This window comes from Hemibagrus wyckioides, linkage group LG02 (genome assembly GCF_019097595.1).
Source record: "Hemibagrus wyckioides isolate EC202008001 linkage group LG02, SWU_Hwy_1.0, whole genome shotgun sequence".
NCBI classification, from domain to species: domain Eukaryota; kingdom Metazoa; phylum Chordata; class Actinopteri; order Siluriformes; family Bagridae; genus Hemibagrus; species Hemibagrus wyckioides.
Window position 1 is genome coordinate 11,669,412 of NC_080711.1, and position 20,559 is coordinate 11,689,970.

General features: G+C 40.2%; 3 protein-coding genes across 27 annotated transcripts in view; 2 read left to right on the forward strand and 1 right to left on the reverse strand.

Moving 5' to 3' along the window:
• Positions 1-5,928, forward strand: part of arhgap44a (Rho GTPase activating protein 44a) — a 40,785-nt gene extending 34,857 nt beyond the window's left edge. For 5 of the 23 annotated variants that reach the window (XM_058413652.1, XM_058413694.1, XM_058413623.1 and 2 more), the window contains 2 exons: positions 314-697; positions 2,320-5,928. In XM_058413652.1, the coding sequence (XP_058269635.1) occupies positions 314-697; positions 2,320-2,480 (545 nt within the window). In that variant the 3' untranslated portion in view covers positions 2,481-5,928. Of the gene's footprint in view, positions 1-313 lie in introns of all 23 variants that reach the window. The other 18 variants (XM_058413806.1, XM_058413641.1, XM_058413633.1 and 15 more) reach the window with 16 other exon arrangements.
• LOC131368025 (RING finger protein 222) lies at positions 5,278-8,010 on the reverse strand. Of its 2 annotated transcripts, none has more exons than XM_058413827.1 (2): positions 7,885-8,010; positions 5,278-7,219 (listed from the first exon to the last, which is right to left on the reverse strand). In XM_058413827.1, the coding sequence occupies exon 2, from the start codon at positions 7,146-7,148 to the stop codon at positions 6,561-6,563; it is 588 nt and encodes a 195-aa protein (XP_058269810.1). In that variant the 5' UTR covers positions 7,149-7,219; positions 7,885-8,010; the 3' UTR covers positions 5,278-6,560. The 2 variants fall into 2 exon arrangements, with proteins under 2 accessions (XP_058269810.1, XP_058269802.1); XM_058413819.1 differs by having other exon boundaries at positions 7,759-7,977.
• Positions 8,011-11,028: 3,018 nt separating this feature from the next.
• ndel1b (nudE neurodevelopment protein 1-like 1b) lies at positions 11,029-20,553 on the forward strand. Of its 2 annotated transcripts, none has more exons than XM_058414831.1 (9): positions 11,029-11,167; positions 13,483-13,577; positions 17,000-17,153; positions 17,683-17,831; positions 17,987-18,123; positions 18,206-18,379; positions 18,595-18,686; positions 18,835-18,977; positions 19,179-20,551. In XM_058414831.1, exons 2-9 carry the CDS (start codon positions 13,492-13,494, stop codon positions 19,267-19,269), a joined length of 1,026 nt encoding a protein of 341 aa, XP_058270814.1. In that variant the 5' UTR covers positions 11,029-11,167; positions 13,483-13,491; the 3' UTR covers positions 19,270-20,551. The 2 variants fall into 2 exon arrangements, with proteins under 2 accessions (XP_058270814.1, XP_058270824.1); XM_058414841.1 differs by having other exon boundaries at positions 11,043-11,155; positions 19,179-20,553.
• The last annotated feature ends 6 nt before the right edge of the window (positions 20,554-20,559 follow it).

Below are 20,559 nucleotides of genomic sequence, written 5' to 3' on the forward strand. Positions count from 1 at the left end.
TTGTCTATATGATTTTTTTTCTTTAAAGTCATCTAACCATCATGTTATATGATGTGTGGTCTGTATAGCGAAGTGAGATATTCATACATAGCAGCTAGATTTGCATAATAAACTCATCCCAGGGGCTTCATTATGTCTACTGAGACTCAAGATCATACAGGAGTCTCAGTAGACATAATGAGACATAATGACTCATTACTACTTGACATTTAAAAATAGTTGGTTGATCTAGATTTTTCTAGAATCATATAGTCTGTCATTCCATGAATCTGATCACTGTTCTTTCTCTTCTTTTATCTCTGGTTTATCTCAGCAGCCTCGAAGAAGCTGGCCCCTGTGCCACCCAAGGTTCCTTACGGCCAGTCAGGGGCGATGTCCGACCAGTCCACAGGTCAGCCGTCCCCGGTCAGCCTGTCCCCCACTCCCCCAAGCACCCCGTCCCCGTATGGCCTGGGCTGTGCCCCGGGGCACGTGCCCCCCACCTCTCCTGGGCAGGGCCCGCTAGGCACATCCCACTCTCTACTGTCCTCTCCCCCATCTCTGACTGGCACACTCAACAAGTCGCGGCCCGCCCCCAAACCGCGACAGAGACCAAGTCTGCCCCCTCCACAGCCACCCACTCTCCCCCCCAGTGTCCCCCAGCCAATGGAACAGGGCCTGCTGGACGGATTGTCCCCCGGGGAGAGCATGTCCACAGGTAAACATGTCTCAATGACAACCGCAAGAGCGGGAGGACAGCATCCCTCTCTCAAACTGTCTGTCTCGCCATCCTATGCAGGCGATGGACTTTGAAAAGCCATGGTTCCCTAAAAATGTGAAGTGTTTTCACTGTATTTTGTTTTCAACTTTTCCTGAGCATGGTGCCTTTAGGTTGAGTTGCCTTTAATTCTTTTAAGACCAGTATTTTGTTATTGATTTGACATGTTCAGGATGATTATAAAGCACTTAAATAAGGAATATAAAGGGATTGAACTCAGAATACCTGGATCTACAGTATACACCCTAACTGTAAAGTACAGTAGCTGTCTTGGTAATTTTCGCATTGCTCAGACTTCTAAATAAGGCTTGTGCTATGTGTATGGTACTAGTGGTCAGCTGTGTGGGCACTGACTGTATGTTCTCTCATTTGAGCCTCTGGTGTGTCTTGTCGGTCATTCTCCTGATCACTCTGATTGATGTATGACTCTTTTGTCCCCTGCCATTGTTATGCACCTTGCAGCTGTGTGAGGCCAGGCACTGAGTGTGGGCTAAATGTGAGGGGGACGTTTAGGGTAAGCCCAAAAACCTGCTGCGCAGCTACGCCCTACGCCGTAGCCTCATCTCACACCGTCGGGCCTGGTGCTGTGGCTGAGTCTGGGGGCTCCTGCAGCCTGTTCCCTCTGTACATTATGCTCTTGTCAGCCAGCTCTTTCATCCTCGCACCTTACTCTCTCTATCTCTGTCTCTTTTTTCTCTATTCTTTAATTCTTTCTCTCTGTGGAGCTGTTTGTTGCTGCCTCATTCTCTCCGTGTAGTTTATGCATGGTGTTGGGACTGGGCTGTGCATGGCTTATGGACCACCAACGTCGTCACTTCTGAATTCCATTCTAATGATCCTTGACCCACCTAAAGTTCCCCAAACCACTCCCCTAAGAGTCATTTGGAAGCTTCTCACCACATGGGTGGGCCCAGGTAACCACTGTCCTCTCTGAAGCCTGGCCAGCTGTGGGGTGACTCTGAAAAACCACCGCTCCACTTGCTGTCCATGTCCATCTCATTCTTACACAGGGGAGGTCATCACAATCAGAACCCAGGCCATACGGTAGCTCCTTAGAGAACTGCAGATTTGCACGGTTCCCTCGCTTTACACCCATCCCATTGTCTCTGTCAAAGCATTATGGTTATTGTGGTGGCTATCCATTAAATGTCAACTGTGATTATTCTGAAACATGTCGATTGAGTACTTATCAATTTATTAATAACCTTTAAATGATAGTTAAATCCACATTTTGAGAATTAGAGGACAACCCTAGAGCATTGTCCTGAAATGAAAAGAGTTCTTTTGTCAGAAGTTTAGTATGACAGAATCCCTGTGTAGAATGTTAGGGAACTACCCCTCTGTCCAACCTCCTCCTTTCAACGAATCACATTAAACCAACCCGCGCTGGCTTTTCCTCAAATGTTGGACCAAGAACTTAATTTGCTTTCCCTTCTTCTCTCCTTTGTCTTTCTCCATCATCCTCACCATCATATTCCTCCTCCACCTGACCATAATCATGTTTGTCCTGCTTGTCCTCATCACATGTCTCCCCCTCACTGCCATTCCTTGCCACCCATCAGCAGATCTCTTCAGTTTGGAAATCCCCTCCATCAATGTCAATCTGGACAGCCTGCTCGACGAGTTCAGGGTGGGGGCGCCGTGCCGGAGCTCCCTGGCCATGGCTGACTCTCCAGAGGGGGAACACGTGATTGAGGAGGAGGCACAGAGCACCACGCTGTAACCCCAAAGCCCAGCCACTGGCCGCCTAGCCCTGCCGAGCTCCCCCACCTTCAGCTGAGGTTCTATGAGCAACCAGGCCTCCATCAACTTCACCTACCCCACCCTCACCACTGGAGCTGGACCCCCAACCCAACACAAACACATACGCCTGCTAACCTTTACATGTTTCAGAGACTAATCAGAATATCACCTCCTCTTCTCACTGATAAGTAGATACGGTATGTGATTACATCTTCACAAGCTGTGCCATAGCAGACAAGCAATGGAAGACTATAAGAATGTTGCAGAATTTATTGTGTTGTGAAGAATGTGCCACGTTACACTTTTAGGTTTTTCTCTGTTTGACTCTGTTGTTTCTGCCTTACTGGAGCCTGCAGATAATTTGCAATACAATGGACACAGAGGGGATTTTGTTGACTCCAAAGGAACATTATATTTCTATGTGCTGGAAGCATAAGATCAAAACGTCAAAGGGTAGTATTCTCATATTCTTTAGTATCTGAGTTGGTAGGCAGGTTTCATTTTTTGTAAATGAATTGAAGACACAAAGCATGCAACTTTATTTAAGTCCAGTTTTACAATGTTGAGGCCTTGGCTTTCTTGCTCATGTCCTCTCATTCTCTCTCTCTCTCTCTCTCCCTCTCTCTGTCTCTCTCTCTCTCTCTCTCGCCTTCTCTTAATATATGTATCCGTCTCTCTGACAAACACATGCCTATATACACACACCACTGCTTTGGCATAGACAGTATCATGACAATATTTCTAATTAAGTGTCTATACGTGCACAGATCAAATCAAGCACATAATGAAAATATTCTGAGATGTTTGTAATACACTAATAATCCGTGAAACAAGAAATCATAGTAAATGTTTTGCCTCACTGTCCTAATACTTGATAAGACATGTCAGTGGTACATATGTACTTTTCACACTTCCGATACCAGCTGTAAAACAGATTGGTTCTGCTGTAAAGAGAGGTGAAACCATTAAGACGTATTTTGTGCCTCCCATTCTGACTTCGTTATCAGGACAAGTGTAATGACAGGTTCCTCTTCTGTGTAAATACAATGACTGTACATATTGATCTGTAGATACGTGTTAATGAGAGGACAAATGTAAAGGCAAATATGAATTATATATTCATATGTGTTACATGTCATATTTATCTTGTATAGAGATAACGTTCTATGGAAATGGAGTATTATTTTGTCCCTGAATACTTGTCGCCAGATTCACACAGAGTAAGTGAGCTCTTGCACTTTTGTAAGCCATGAACACTAACTGTAAAAACTTAAATGCAGATATGTATGTCTAAGTGGATTCTAGGCCTAAAATCTGCCCTGCAAAATGGACTTAACCTTTGTTCTACAAATTGGTGATCATTTGGATTCTTGCATTTACTAAGCTAGCATTTGGATGCAGTGCAGCTTCATAAAGACACAAATGATGGTGACCAGCATTACACATAAGAATAGCTTTACTGAACTATGAACAAGAACTTGCCAGATTGTTTACTTTAATAATAAATGGCAGGGAATCCTGCAACCCTCTCTGGTACTTGGGTCATGCTAAGGCACATCAGAACAGAAAACAATATAAGAAATACCTGAGTTCAACGAGGAAAAGCATGTAATTTGTAGCCATATGTTTAGTCATTTTGTTGGTCACCAAAGCTGTTCTTTTGCCTTTATTCTCCTCCATCTGGATGGCTACTCCCACCTTACAGGGCCTTTGTTTTTTTTATAAGGACTTCCCCTTTCTTTTTTTTTACATGACAGTGTTCATTTTCAGATTGACATTATCAAAACAAGCAGGTTCTGATTTTCCATCATTCACTGTAGTCTTGCTGCCTTCTCCCTTCACAATCACCCCAGTCTGAAGCTATAGCCAAAAGAAAGGCTGGACAATGGGTTAGAAGTGCCATCTGTTTGTCCAGTAAACTCACAGACCAACAGATGCTGTAGTTTGTCATGTCTGAATTGCTTGAAAGCAGGTGGAACACAAACAGGGCCAGAGAAAGTGCAATTACACTACATTCTATTTTTAACCTCACAGAGAAATGGCCATAAGAGCCATGCTTTTTAAACCGACCAAGAGCCTGACTCTGAAGCAATCCCAAATGTCATGGCTTTCATTATTGTTTTCTTTGACTAAGCATTAATGTACTTCAGGGACAAGAGGACTTCTTAGCTGAAATATATGGTATGCCTCAGTGTGCATTCTCAACTACTTCTACTACGATGGTTATTGGTGACTGAGTACTCTTTTAATAGCTGTAGTGATTATACAATGATAATTGCAAGTGCCCTCACAATAGATATTTATGTCTTGAAGCCAGTGGCAAGTTTTGTGTATATTTGAGGGTTTTTACTTTTTTTGTGTGTGTGATGGTTTCTTCAGTGTTTTTTGAAGAGGCAGGTGTGCATTCGAAATAAGTGAGTGTTGATTGAATGTAATTGAACTTTTACAATGACCTGCAACAAGGTAAAGGCTTCGTCAGTACCTTATAGCAGCTGCAATAGAAGCATGGTTTATTATTTTATTTAGGTTACACTTTGCGTTTAATCTGCCGCTTTTGCCAGTCACTTTGAAAGCTTGCATAAATGTTGTGGGATTGAGGGAGGGGATTTTTATGTGAATGCACTCGCCTTTTTATGTTGTTATCATACAGTCCATTGCAACCCGTTCCCGAGGCCATATCATTTTCTCAGATTTTTTCCCCCCATGCAGCTGCTATAGTTGTTAGGATCGAATTCACCATGGGCCACAGGGAATACAGACGTTTTTACACAACTGAACCACAAGATATGATTTCATTTATTTGCGTATCTCCTTTATTAAGGAAAATAGCTTATCTGTGAATTCAGGTGCTGCAGTGCAAGTTTCAGTTTCCCACATTCGTAATACACATGTGTATACACATGGCACGTGTCACAGGATCTTAGTTCAGTTATACTGTACTTCAATTCATTAAATAAAATAAAATGACACAAGAGACAAGAGCCAGACAAGCTTAACATATATAACCATCATAAGTTTGTATCCCCCCAAAGCTGTCGGTTGACACTGGAGAAAGTGGATGTGACAATGCAATGCATGCACTTAGTCTCTTCAGATAATTCACAATTCCTGTTTCTTCAATTTCTTTTAAGACTCTTAAATGTTATCAGTAAAATGGGGAGAGGATGAAAAATAGCAAGTGTGAACAGCTGGTTAAAGAAGTGTCATGGATTTATGTATAAGTGCACAGTGTCCATTGATGTACAGCCTCTCCCCTGCATTCACAACTTCTGTACAAACTTTGCCTGTATGTCACTCCTCTTCCTCCCCCTTCTATCCCTTCAGCTTAGCATATCAGTGGAACAACACAGTCTGTACTGTGAAGCCTACCGCAATCCTGATCAGAATGTCAGATATAGATATCTATATTAAACTCTACATTTTTAATATTTCTGGTCTGACTTTTTTATTATTAAAATATAGATGCTGTTTTTGTCAAAGATGATATATGTTGCTTATAAAAGGGCATTTGTAAATGTCACTGAGATCACAAATAAAAAGCAATATGCCATAGAAAGACTCCAGTGCAAGTCATGAAGGAAAAGTAGTGTCATTTTCTAACCTGTGTGACAAGAAGTGCTTGAAGAACAAGGGTGTGTCTAAAAAAAAGTTATGTAAGCAGTATCAAGGCACACTATACACTACATTTGAAAAAGATTAAAATTGATTCAGTAAACATCTCCCCTTACAATGCTAGGAGCTGCCTGCCAGGCTTGTCTTCTTTCGCTCACCTCGATCCTTTTTCATATTAATAATTTAGTAGCAGAGATGCCCAAGATACAACTCAGCACAACTTAGTGTGTTTCATCAGCTTGAGATCAGCAGTTCTTTGGTGACAAAGTAGCTCATTGTGTTTTGTGTTAAGGATACCAAGAGTTATGAAATAAGATGGTGAAATGAAATGTTGTGAAAGGTTCCCCAACACTATGATCTCTATTACCTCACAGAGTGTCAATGAATAATCCAATGTCAATATTTGATGCCATTTTAAGATAATAAAGTCTCCAAAAGGCAATAATCCTTAAGCCAGAAAAACCCAAGGCAGCGTTGCGGCTATTAAAGCCAGTAAAGTAAAAATGATTAAAAGAACCAGCAGACAGTGTGATGCTGTGCATATACAGCCATGCTCAGTGCTGTTTTCATGAATCACCACACTAGTCCCAACATCAATAACGTCTTCTTCAGTCAAAGGGCGTCCCAGATCGCTTATAATGAATACTTGTGAGGAGTCTTTAGGATAAACCAACCTCTGGCGGCCTATCCTGCATGAAATCCATCTCAAGCAGCGTCCCAGTCGCCGGTACCGGCCGCCGCTGAACCCGGGAGCAGATGCGGAGCGGCCAACGAACATTAAAGGCACCTCCAACCTCTTCCTGTGTTTTTCCTTCTCTCCGCCAAGTCCCTGTAGTTTGGTAACGAAAGTGACATGTCTGCACACGGGACATATAATGGTATCTCTGGTGATAACTCCGTCTCTGTTTGAGCTCACAAAAGTCCCGACCAGGCAGTCATGGCAAAACGAGTGTCCGCAACTCAGCGTGCGAGCCGAGTCTGAAAAACTCTCATAGCAGACTGGACAGTCCGCGTTGTACGCTTCCTCGTCCATCATCACTCAAACACATTCGACTCTGACAGTCAGATCCGCATGTTCTCTACAGGTCCACACATACAGGTCCACTCCTGGAAGTAGACAAAATGTTACCAGCGACGGTCTTCAACAGATGTTGCGTAAATGCGCCATCAGTGAGTCAGTAACGTGGGCAAAATGTTGTCAAACCTGAAGGTCCACAGAGTCGGGAAAGATAATCTACCGGTATCGATGTCATTTTTATGTAGACATTGAAGTGTTTGCTCTATGAATATTAACCTCAGTTGTTTTAGTGTTCACAGAATGAACACATTTTTGGACCAGGAATGCTTTAAATAAAAAGTATTTATTATTTATAAATCACTTAGGACATATGCTTGGGAGATCAAAGTTTTGTATACAATCTAGAAAGAATTCATTTGATTGAGGGATCAGGTTCAATAAAATCAACACATGATCTGTACCGTTAAAAGTGTGTGCCTGCATCATAGTCATACCCTAATAATAACATTAATAAGAAAAGCATATAATACCTTCATGACAGTTCCACTGAAAATTATTATTAAGTTTTATTAAGTAAAATTATTAAGTAATACGCTAGTAATACGTTGGAAATTCAGTTTTTCCCTACCGATTGAAGTAAGGCAAAATTTTCATGAAGATTCGTAAACAGGTATTTCATGAATTTCCGGTCAGTAGCGCACAAACGGCATGTGAAACAAGTTTAAGACTACATTATATAGTAAAACTGCCTAACCGTTTACTCAAGTCGAGGAAGTCCCGATTCAAGATGAATATTTTCTCCGTAAGTACTCTGAGTTCCTGATCACGAAATACGGACTCGCCTAGGAGGAGTATGTTCTCCTGCTCTGATCCGTAAGGGATCATCGTTAAAGTGCAGCAAAAATGAAAAGTGTGAAAAGAGTGATATTAACCACCTGATTACAGAGGCATCTTCTGGCATGAGAGCTATGAAATGCATGCCCTTCCAACCAGCTACTACTAACAACGATAGATGATTAACTGAATTTTGTAAATGAAAAGAACAGTAGCTCAAAAACAAAAACTTCTACAACATCCAGATGGCATATTTGAAATGTAGTGTAATATGATGGATTAAAAGAAAACAATAATGATTAATAATTGATACTAAGAGAAAGAGCTTATTTTCTATATCACCTGACACCTTTTTGTTTGGAAACTTTCTATCTTTTAGAATTCGATGATTGTTTGAAAATATTTCTATTTAAGATACATCTGTCTTCGGAAAACATGTCCACATGTTCCAGTGGACATTACTGTGTACATGACAAAAACCATAAAGTTGCTGAGCAGTTGAATGCAATGTTCAAGAACAAATTATTAAATATTATGAATCTTCTGTAGAATATAGTAGACCTCTCATTTTTTGCAACTTTAGCTGTTACAGATACTTGAAAGGGTTTAAAGTATTGATCCAAATAATATGTTAAATATTATGCAGTTTTATTTGGATGGGTGGAATATTCTAAAGGATTAGGATTATTCCTCCAAACGAGGTGTATAATGTGATGCACCTTCTCTAGAATGCGCTATAATGCACTCTTAATTTTGTGAAGTTTAGCAGTTAGTGGATTTAATGAATATATTAATAGATTCTGAACAGCTGAATGTATTGATCCAAAACAAGGTGTACAATATTTTGTGATATCAGGTATTTGGGAATAATTTGATATATTCTGGTTAATCAAACATGTTTTTTTCCAGAACAGTGTGTTCATTATTGCACACCTGGTGATTGTAACTATTTTTACTTTCTGTTTTCAGACATTTACAATGTTTTGATATTGCTGTAGTTATAATATAAAAACTTAACTAAATATAAATGGAGTGGACAGATGGTCTCTGTTTACTTGAGAAACATGTACAAGCATTGTTATATTAACCACCATAAATCATCACAGTGAATTGATAAGAATGAACAATGGGAATGCTTAATTAAAGCATAATATCAAATCAAACAAATATATTACTTAATACATCAATGCAAATTATTTTTTTAATATTATTAATAAGATTTTAGTTAATGTTGACATCAGCCAATATGATCTCAGTGACTTTAACTGTGGTGTGATACTAGATGGGCTGGTTTCAGTATTTCAGAAACTGCTGATCTCCAGGGATTTTCACACACAATAGTGTCTAGAGGTTCTAGCCATTTTAAGAGGGTAGGATGTCCAGTCTGACCACTAATTGCAACGTTGTGTTACATTGCACAGATTCTAGGCATAATTTGAAGCGTGTTGAACTTTTTAAAGCAATATTAGTATTGTTTGCTAGGCGTTTTATAGTACTAGTAGTATAAAAATTGGTAATCAAGGGAAAAACGTCCAAAGGTGTTTATTCATTTTTCTTTATGGCAGTTCTCAGCTATTATGCGCTTAAACACACGATGGCGCAGGAGTCCTGATCTGCACTTGCTCCGTTGATGACGGTATAGTCAATCTTAAAATCCCATTTTAAGCAAACACAAGCAGGGTGTATTGGGCAAAGAAGAAAAAGGGGTTGCACTCAAGGAGCACATTATTAGGTTCACTATAATAATAATAATAATAATAATAATAATAATAATAATAATAATAATAATAATAATAATGCCATGGATTCCAGAAGATGTTTAAAAAAATTCCTTTGAGAAACTGGGCCATGGTGACATGACTGCATCACACAATTCTTGCAGATATTTCAGGTGCACTTTCAGGCTGCAAAACTCCTGTTCTACTAGATCTACCACATGTTTTATTGGATTCAGATCTGGTGGCTGGGAAGGCCACTGATGATCACTGAACTTACTCAAAGTCATGTTCGTGAATCTAGTTTGACCTAACTTCTGCTTTGTGTGACATGGTATATTATTATCATGCTGGAAGTCAGCAACAATACTCAAATAGTCTGTGGCATTCAAGTGATGGTTGATTGATATTAACAGACCCAAAATGTGCCAAGAAAATGTTACACCACCTCCACCAGCCTAGACTGCTGACACAAGACAGGTTGGGTTCATAGATTCATGTTGTTGGTGCCAAATTCTGACTGTGCCATTTGTGTGCCTCAGCAGAAATCAAGATTCATCAGACCTGGCTTTGCTTTTCCAGACTTCAACTGTCCCATTTTGGTGAGTCTGTGCCCACTGCAACCTCAGCTTTCTATTCTTAGCTGACAGAAGTGAAACCCTACATGGTCTTCTGCTGTTGTAGCCCATGCACCACCAGCTTCAATGTTTTGTACATTCTGTGATGCTTTTCTAGTCACTGTGATTGAAGAAAAGTAGTTATCTGACTTACTGTAATCATTTGGTCAGAAGCAGTCTGGCCATTCTCCATTAACCTCTATCATCAACAATGATTTTTGTCTGCAAAACTGACCCCTGTGTGTGAAAATCTAAGGAGCTATAGTTATACAAATACTCCAAATACTAAGATCATATTTTCCCTCACTATATTGGTTCATGTGAACTTTACCTGAAGCTGCTGGCCCCTATTTGCATGATTATACGCCTGCAGAAGAAGAAAAAAATCAACAAGACTGTATTGATTAAACTGTTAAAGCAGTCACTATAAAGCGGAAGTATTTGTGCAAGGGACTTGGTGTATAATAGATTAACTGCGCAAGTGCGTCCAATCTTTGTATTGTTTTTGCTTGTGTTATATTTTTTTCCACCAGACACCAAATCCCCCATTGTACATGAAAAGATTTTTTGGTAAAATAGGCAAAACAGCCAGTGTGCTGTGTACTATGTAATTTCTCATATTTGGACGCAAAAATGTGTCTGTAAATATATTTGAGAAATTAATTGCAAAGAGTTTGATTGGGGAACGCAGTGAATGACGTGTGGTTAGTCATCGCGGCGTCATTGCGTCATCTTTACCGGAAATCGTCTTGCCTCCTCCTCCTCCTCGGTTGCGAGCCGCGTTGGCGCTTCCTCAGTGATAGAGCGGTGAATCCGGGCGGTGTACTGAGAGCTGTCTCCGCGGGCTGGGCATGTTGAGGTAGATTATCAGGTATGTTCCTTATAAATGGTCGCTTGTCATATTGAGACGACGTTTTCCGAGTGTTGTTATTAAAGTGCCAAAGCACCCTAGCCGCTGTGGTAGTCGTTAGCGGCTTAGCTTGATGGTTAGCCGGTTGACGGGGCCTGGAGTGAATATTGCGTTAGCTGGTAACGGTAGTTTGTTTGACCTTTCAGACGGCCAGAATGTCCATGTTGGTGAAGACATACAGCTTGTTGGACTCGTAATGTTTAAAAACAAAATGTTAGGGATCAAATAGATGTATAGGTAATAAATGTCATGGAGTATGTGTTAATTGGTCGCCTAAGTAACGTCATCTAACTTATCTCGAGCTAGCTGATCAGATATGACCGTTTGCTAGGTGACTAACTGCATAGCTGTCTGATTAAATAGCAGAGAAACAGACTGATTTTTTTCGTGTGTAAACTTATAAATTCCCCCGTGGGCTAAATTCTTCATCACCGTACGCTACATATCGACCACTTTATTTGTATTATTAACTTTATTTATTTGTAATATTAACATTATTATGACACGGTTAATAGGAACCACTAAACACTAAGGTTGGATTTATAACGGTTTATTAAACCATTTCTTGGTCAGCCATTACAGCAGCTGTGTCCAAGCACAGTTTACAGATTTCTTTACTCAGAGATTGTTGATTTATCCCCCCAGGTACTTTCCAGGTTTAGTATATGTCTTCAGCAAACGGTACTTTTGGGGCTTTTGGGCTTTCATTACTGCTTTAGTTTTGTATCTAGACCGCGATGCTTATTAGCAGAACTGATTGGATTACATAGGTCATCTATGAGGTGGATAATATAATACCCCCAAAACAAAAAAAGGATCCACCCAGCATCACAAGACTGATCAGATCTCACTGCAAAGGACGTTTCTCCTCTGTGCTCAAAATGCTTAGTATAGGATTGCAAAAAAAAAAACATAAGACAATACACTGAAACCTGAAGCTACTCATGCATGCACCCGACACCTGCATCATAAAAGCTTGGAAGCCGGCAAACTCAAAATGCTTAGAATTCGTAAATTTGTCTCTTTTGGTTTCAAAATCCTTCAATTATCTTCCCAGTTTTGGTTTTAAACTCTGATACAGATCAGTATCCTGAGTATGTGTTTGTTTAAACTAGTTGGATGAAAGCATCTGGTCTGCTATAAACACCGGTAGCAAGCTTCTTCTTGCAGGATGGTGTGTGTGTGTGTTTTCCAGGAAATAATGTCATAGACAAAGAATCTGGCCTCCCCTTAACTTAGAGATTGACTCAGAAGCACAGGCGTGAAATGAGAGGAAAGTGAAGGGCAACATCCCGCTTTTCTTTCCTGTTTGACCATTATGTCAGGCATTTTTTTCTTTTGGGTTGGGTATAGGACTTGTTAAGAATATGTGTGTTTGTGTAATAGAGTTGGTTGTTGACCTGTAGTTACAGGACATAATAAGGCGTAAAAAAAAAATATAGAATGGACTTGTGTTTTAAGGTTTTGTTCAGTCAGAATGTTTCCTTTTGTGAATTTGTTTAATTTGACTGATAACATTTTATCTTGGTTGTCATCTCCTATTCTCCTAAGTCATGTCCTACTGTGCAGAGTATCCACTCTGGTGAGCCAAAGTCAAATGCCAAAAGTGTACTTCGTGTATTGAAGTTTTGTCATTGAGTAGTGTGAACTGCATTGCTGTAGTGTATCTGGAGTCATTGTGCATGGAAGCAAAGCTTGTGTTGTCTAGTATAAATATATTGGAATTTTGAATGGCAGGAATGTAAAATGCTTTAGGATATTTGTCGCTGTGAAGGCTTTATCCTGTTATACTGCAACACAGATGTAGTAGTAGGATGTGTTTGTAAATTATTTCACCTTGATAAGCCCATATGTGGAACAGCTGCAGTAAAGTAGAGAGAACAATCTATGAAGGCTTACTACGAAGGCCAGTTTTCGCACCTTTGGTCTTTTACATTGCCAAGGACTACTAATCCATAATTGTTATTTTATTTTTGCTTCATGAAGTGATTGCGAAAAGCAATCGCAGTTAAAACTAAATGTGTGTTTTTTTTTTTTGTAATCTTCTCCTCTTACAGGACTTTAGTTTTTTCAATAATTTAAGCTTGGGCCTGACTTGAGTTTAAATGCAAGCACAGCCTCGGGTTCTATTCCTCTATCAGACTCTTATTGCTATTGATCTATTAGCTGATTCATCAAGGTCAGATCCCTGGTGAGGTGCAGATTAATTAAATATTGGTCACAAATAGCATTTAATTATTTGTCCTTATTATTTTTTTAAAAAAAAAATTTTACAGGCTTCTACCATGGACACAGAGATGATGCCAAAATTCACCTCAAAAGATGAGGAAATCGAATACTGGAAAAATTTGTCTTTTAAATACCAGAAAAGGTAAGTTGTTAACTGTTTATTAATGTTTACAGTTTAGCTGACTGTTAGTATGAGTAGATCAAGCAAGGTTACAGGTGATAAAGCGTCCGGTATAATTGAGACTTTTGGTAGATATTTCATGCTATTTTCTTCTCATTTAAGCAGAACTATCAAGGCCAATGAAGTAGAACTGCTGAGAGTACCCTTTTGATTGCTTTGTTTTATGCTTTTAGTATTGAATAGCATGTAGTGTTGCAAAGGGCAAACAGGCCCTGTGATGAAAATGAATCAGACATGGTAATTCACACAGCCTGGTGAGTGACCGCCTCATGACACCATAGCACCTGAACAATCAGGATTATGCTTTATGATTCACTGTGACATCTTGTACCACTGTTACTGTGTCAAACATAAATTACACTGGAGCACACCTGGAAAATATTCACTATTCTTATGAAGAATATTCTTCATATTCTGAGACATTTCAAGACCAACTGATTAAACAAGCAGAACAAGGCATGTCCTGCTGAGAAATGTTGCAAAATAAAAAATAAATGAAGAAAAACACTGGCTGTGCCTAGAAATGACTTGCATTGCAACACAATGTTCTGTCCAGTGTCTTTCAGTAGATTCCAGTTTCCCTTTGGCCTTTATTAGATAGAGTTGCCAGAATGACCACCAGCAATGCTTGACGTTAACACAAATGGACAAATGTAACTGTAGAACACTGTGGAGGTATCTGGAATTATACGTGGATGCTGTGCCTTATTCCTAAAATAAAATGTTCAGGAAAAATACCTCCTGTTAATTTAACTCTAGGTTTGGATGTCATTTTCATTTCATTTTCAGTCTTGCATTTTATTTATTTTGTTATTTAATGAAATGAAAAATGCAGGGATTGGACTTTTGTGGTGAGTTTATATATACACTATATTGCCAAAAGTATTCGCTCACCCATCCAAATAATCAGAATCAGGTGTTCCAATCACTTCCATGGCCACAGGTGTATAAAATCAAGCACCTAGGCATGCAGACTGTTTTTACAAACATTTGTGAAAGAATGGGTCGCTCTCAGGAGCTCAGTGAATTCCAGCGTGGAACTGTGATAGGATGCCACCTGTGCAACAAATCCAGTCGTGAAATTTCCTCGCTCCTAAATATTCCACAGTCAACTGTCAGCTGTATTATAAGAACGTGGAAGTGTTTGGGAACGACAGAAACTCAGCCACGAAGTGGTAGGCCACGTAAACTGACGGAGCGGGGTCAGCGGATGCTGAGGCGCATAGTGCGAAGAGGTCGCCAACTTTCTGCAGAGTCAGTCGCTACAGACCTCCAAACTTCATGTGGCCTTCAGATTAGCTCAAGAACAGTGCGCAGAGAGCTTCATGGAATGGGTTTCCATGGCCGAGCAGCTGCATCCAAGCCATACATCACCAAGTGCAATGCAAAGCGTCGGATGCAGTGGTGTAAAGCACGCCGCCAGTGGACTCTAGAGCAGTGGAGACACGTTCTCTGGAGTGACGAATCACGCTTCTCCATCTGGCAATCTGATGGACGAGTCTGGGTTTGGCGGTTGCCAGGAGAACGGTACTTGTCTGACTGCATTGTGCCAAGTGTAAAGTTTGGTGGAGGGGGGATTATGGTGTGGGGTTGTTTTTCAGGAGCTGGGCTTGGCCCCTTAGTTCCAGTGAAAGGAACTCTGAATGCTTCAGCATACCAAGACATTTTGGACAATTCCATGCTCCCAACTTTGTGGGAACAGTTTGGAGCTGGTCCCTTCCTCTTCCAACATGACTGTGCACCAGTGCACAAAGCAAGGTCCATAAAGACATGATGAGTCTGGTGTGGATGAACTTGACTGGCCTGCACAGAGTCCTGACCTCAACCCGATAGAACACCTTTGGGATGAATTAGAGTGGAGACTGAGAGCCAGGCCTTCTCATCCAACATCAGTGTGTGACCTCACAAATGCGCTTCTGGAAGAATGATCAAAAATTCCCATAAACACACTCCTAAACCTTGTGGACAGCCTTCCCAGAAGAGTTGAAGCTGTTATAGCTGCAAAGGGTGGACCGACGTCATATTGAACCCTATGGATTAGGAATGGGATGTCACTTAAGTTCATATGCGAGTCAAGGCAGGTGAGCGAATACTTTTGGCAATATAGTGTATATATATATATATATGTATATATTAGTTATTTCCAACCTTCAGTTTTTTTTGTTTTTTAAACATTTAGGGACTGCAGCTTGAAAAGCCTAGCATTCCTATTCAAAGTAGCATGATTAAAAATGTTGTGAAAAATTTGACTCTCTTTCATGTTAATTTTTCTTTAGCCATTTAATGCTAAGAATCTGAAATGGAAGAGCGCACTCTGTGTCTCCTGGCTGGACCATGAGGATAAAAATACCATTGCTGCTGCTGGTTTTGATCAGTTTAATATAAGTGCTGGAAACTTCACTGGTGCATCACCTCTAAGAATTGCTTACAACAAACTGCATGAAATCAATCCTGTTTTTGGCAGAATATCGTCTTTTTCTTTTGAACATTATTGGTTTCAGACTTTCTATGCACAATTAAGCCATTCAAGAATCATGCATGGGTAAAGAGGCACTATTTTTTCCAGGCATGTGAACTCCTCTGATTTTGAATCACATTTTATTGAACTGTTTTTAATATCATCAGACAGCACTATTATTTGGGAAAGGCTTTTAAAGACCTTATGAAAATGCCATGTGAATATTAAAATCAGAAAATGTTGAGAGGTTTTGAGCTATTACCTGTTGATGCACAAATGTTGTTTGGATTTGTTCTGAGGACTTTCATTTCATAGAACTGCCATGGCAAGAGCTAAGACCTTTGAAGAGAAACTAACTCTTGATACACACACCCTTCCTGCCAGACATAACTGCTTGACAATAAACACTGTCTAAAAACAACTTCTTGTGCGGAACATTATCAGAGACATGGAGTCAGCCTGCTTAGTTAATTTCCTGTCTCCTGCCAGGGTTCCTACTTCAATTATCCACACTGCTCCATTGTGCCTGCTGACCTGTTGAAAAAGGAGGTCTCTAGTCCATCTGGTCTTAGCATGGACACATTTTGCTAACTCACTCATTTTTAACATAGCAGCACTTTTTTATTAACTTAACACAATTGTGTGTGCTCTTTTAGAGAAAATGTAAACTTTGAAGAGCTGTTAGGAATTGTGGAGGACTGTATTTTATTCCTGATTCATCAGTGTTCCTTTCTTCAGGCTGGCTCAGACTGAGAGTAATTTGTAGTTCATCACTTATTATTTGTAACTCATGATGGCTGGCAAACTCTTAAATATCATGACCCTGTTTTGACTACTGCGTTAACAGCTGACTGAAACAAGTCACAGATGGCCTGGACCACGCCAGTATTAGGCCTGTCTGCTTATGGTGTGGTTTTCTCCACAGTTACAATGATGCGCAAGAAGAGTTGCAGGAGTTCCAAGAAGGCAGTCGTGAGTTGGAGGCAGAGCTAGAGGCTCAGCTCGGCCAGGCAGAACACCGTATCCGTGACCTGCAGGCCGAAAATCAACGGCTGAAAAGTGAGGTGGATAACCTGAAGGTACAAGTTTACTTTGCTTTCATGTTGTTAATCAATTATTATACTATTTTTGCTTTACCAAACTCATTGATTTGACATTTTACCTAGGGAAATGGGTGAAATAGATACTGCGGTAGTCATTTAGTGCTAAAGAATTGAGCAGGAGAAAAACAGAAAATGTATGACAGAGGTGCATAAAAAAACTTCATTTTAAGCAGCCTTGTTAATACTTACAAAAAATATCAGATAAAGGTGGTGTGGTGTTCAGTTTGATCAGGCCCTTTTTTGCTTTGTAAACATCAGTGTCAAGTCTGTCAAGTCAAAATGCCTAGGTTTTCCTCATACTTCAGACCTATTAAAATATCTACTGAGAGTAGAAGCACTGATCGTTAGAGGGAGTGCCTAAAGGGTGTAGCTGTATTTGTTCTCATTTTGAACTGAAAGTTTGCTACCTTTAGCTGTTTCCCTAGAAGCTTGAAAGAATGCCAGTGATGACACTGAATTTCTTTTCCCCTCTCTCTCTTTTTCTGTGTTTGATTGTGCCATACAGGAGAAACTGGAGCAGCAGTACGCACAGAGCTATAAGCAGATATCTGTGCTGGAGGATGACCTAGGCCAGACACGCTGCATTAAGGAGCAGCTGCACAAATACGTCAGGGAACTTGAGCAGGCTAATGATGACCTAGAGAGAGCTAAAAGGTACACAGACGTATTGTGTTTCACATTTGAAGTATTCTTTTTTTTAGCCCCTTTGTAAACCTGTTTGAGACCCCACACAAGCAATCATCATTAACACCTGCTGTATAAATACATATCTAAATGTACATGTTGCATACCTGATTTGATTTGTTCAGAGCAACAATTACCTCTCTGGAGGACTTTGAGCAGCGGTTGAACCAGGCCATAGAGAGAAATGCCTTCCTTGAGAGTGAGCTGGATGAAAAGGAGTCTTTGTTGGTATCTGTGCAGAGGCTAAAAGATGAGGCCAGAGGTAGACTTGAGCTTTTCTGCTCTCTTTGCCATTTGTACTGCAACATGTTGAGCCTATATTGAGTTATTTGTCTGATTTGCAGACCTAAGGCAGGAGCTGGCTGTGCGGGAAAGAGCCTCAGATTCCACCAGAATGTCAGCACCAAGCTCTCCTACGCTGGACACTGATAAAATGGACACTGCTGTTCAAGCCTCCCTTTCTCTTCCAGCTACACCAGTGGGAAAAACAATAGACCATCCTTTCCTTAATCAGAAAGGTATACAAAGCATGAGCTCCCCTTATTCTTAGGTTTTTACTTTAACAGCACTCTGGGTTTTATTCACAAACCAGCTCCTGCTCTCAACTGGGTTCCAGGATTACATCTTAAAACATAACCTGTTTTACTCATTATCTGTTTTATTTGAACATGTCATTCATTTGCTTATTTGTATTATTTATTTATTTAATTATTTATTTATTGATTGATTATAGTGTTGACCACTGGTTGTGGAAACTCTCCACTCACCCCATCTGCAAGGATCTCTGCTCTCAACATTGTTGGTGATCTTCTGCGGAAAGTTGGGGTAATTCCTGAAATTGTTTTCAAAGCGGCACCATTCGATCATTAAATAAAACCTTCTGCCTCTTTCTAACATAGACCAGCCTGTAAGGGACAGGTGTCCTCACAGTGGGCTGGAGTTAAACTCTGTGTGCATTTCCTTGTATCTACAGGCTCTGGAGTCCAAGCTGGCTGCTTGTAGGAATTTTGCCAAAGATCAGGCAGCAAGGAAAAACTACACAGAAAACGGGAACCTGATAAATAGCAATGCCACCAAGTTCTCTCATTCTCTTCACACAACATACTTTGATAAGACGTGAGTAAAAAGATAAAGAGTCTATGCTATAAACATTGCTTTTCCCCAGTGTTGCATTGCTTGTTATGGTGTTTGTGGTAATTATAGTAAAGCGTGCCCACAGATTATGATTAAGGTCACCTTTTGGTTTATAACTCATTTGTTTGAGTTAATTGTGTATTGATCACACTGTGTGATAATAATATTGATTATGCTACATAGGACTATGAATGGACTGGATCCTGGCCCTCTGAGTGCAATGACATCACAGCGAAACGTGTCCCCTCCCGGCATGCTACCACTGAGTGTGTGAGAGAACCACAGCTGCCTCCACAAAAAAAATGGACAGCACAGGAACAAAATGGAAAGGACATTGGGAAACCCTGCCACTTTGTGTGTTTGTGTGTATGAGTGAGATGCAGAGTCTCATGTGTGTGTGTGTCTGGCAGATGCATGTCGGACACTGAGGCACATTTAACTCTGTTTGCTGAGCCTGGTTTTGCAGCGCTCTCATTTTTCACTTTGCCATTTTTGTTTTTACTTGAAGCCAGCAAATGACAAAGAGGCCCAAACTGGCCCCTGCTTCATTTTGGCTTGTTAAAAGTTGTTGCACAATTTTCTTTTTTTTTCTTCTTCTTCTTTTTTTTGTATAAAAAATGGTTAAATGGTATTTTGTTGTAGGTCAGAATTATATTTGCAGTTGGGTGGCTGCTTGTGTCTGAAAAGCAGCCATTGGAAAAAATCAGCGATGCATATAGCATATACCTCTTTACCTGGATTCCATGTTGTTTGCATCCAGAGTCAGAATTCTAATTTAGGTTATTTTCTACTCAGAGCAGTGGGGGGTTGACCTGGAATGTACTGTTTCAACCTTTCAAAACAGCATGGAAAGATCCCCTACTCTCAGTTAGTGGCCCTTTGAATTATTCACATGTGTGTGTCTCTGCTCTATATGCTGCTTCAGCAGGCTGGTTGGATAGCTACTGACATAGAAAACCTCACTGTCACTATATTAGCTTTAGACAGTTTGTGCAACAATGATATTCTGATATGTGCTATTAATTTCAACCACAGCACGTTAAAAAAACACACAATTTTCAGTGGTACATGTTTAACATTTCCCCAGCCAGCACCCTAGCTTAGAATGGTTATAATGAAGATGATACTGTTTTATCTTTAGAACATTATATGACTATGTAAATTGGTTGATGCGGTGTTGTCAGGTGAAGTATATTGGTTGAGGAATTGTTAGTGGCTGTGTTAACCTCATCTCTGTCTCGTGCTTCTTGACGTTGCTGGTTGGTTTGACAGTCACTGTTAGTTTATTTCATTTACAGTTGTATTTTTGACGGTTGTTTCCGTTTTTCTGTTCAGCGTGCCTGAACCAGCACTTTGTAAAACCACACAATGTTGGAGCACTTTTTTTTGCCCCTTAGTATTTAATTTCACAATGTACATTAAGTTATTGAGCACTCTATTGACTCTGCGTTGTCACATGTATATAAGATTGTAAGCATTAAAAGTTTGCCCAGGAAATTTGTACATATCAAGACTGGGTCTTGCAGCTCATTAATTTATTTCTAATTCCTTATGGCATGTTTTG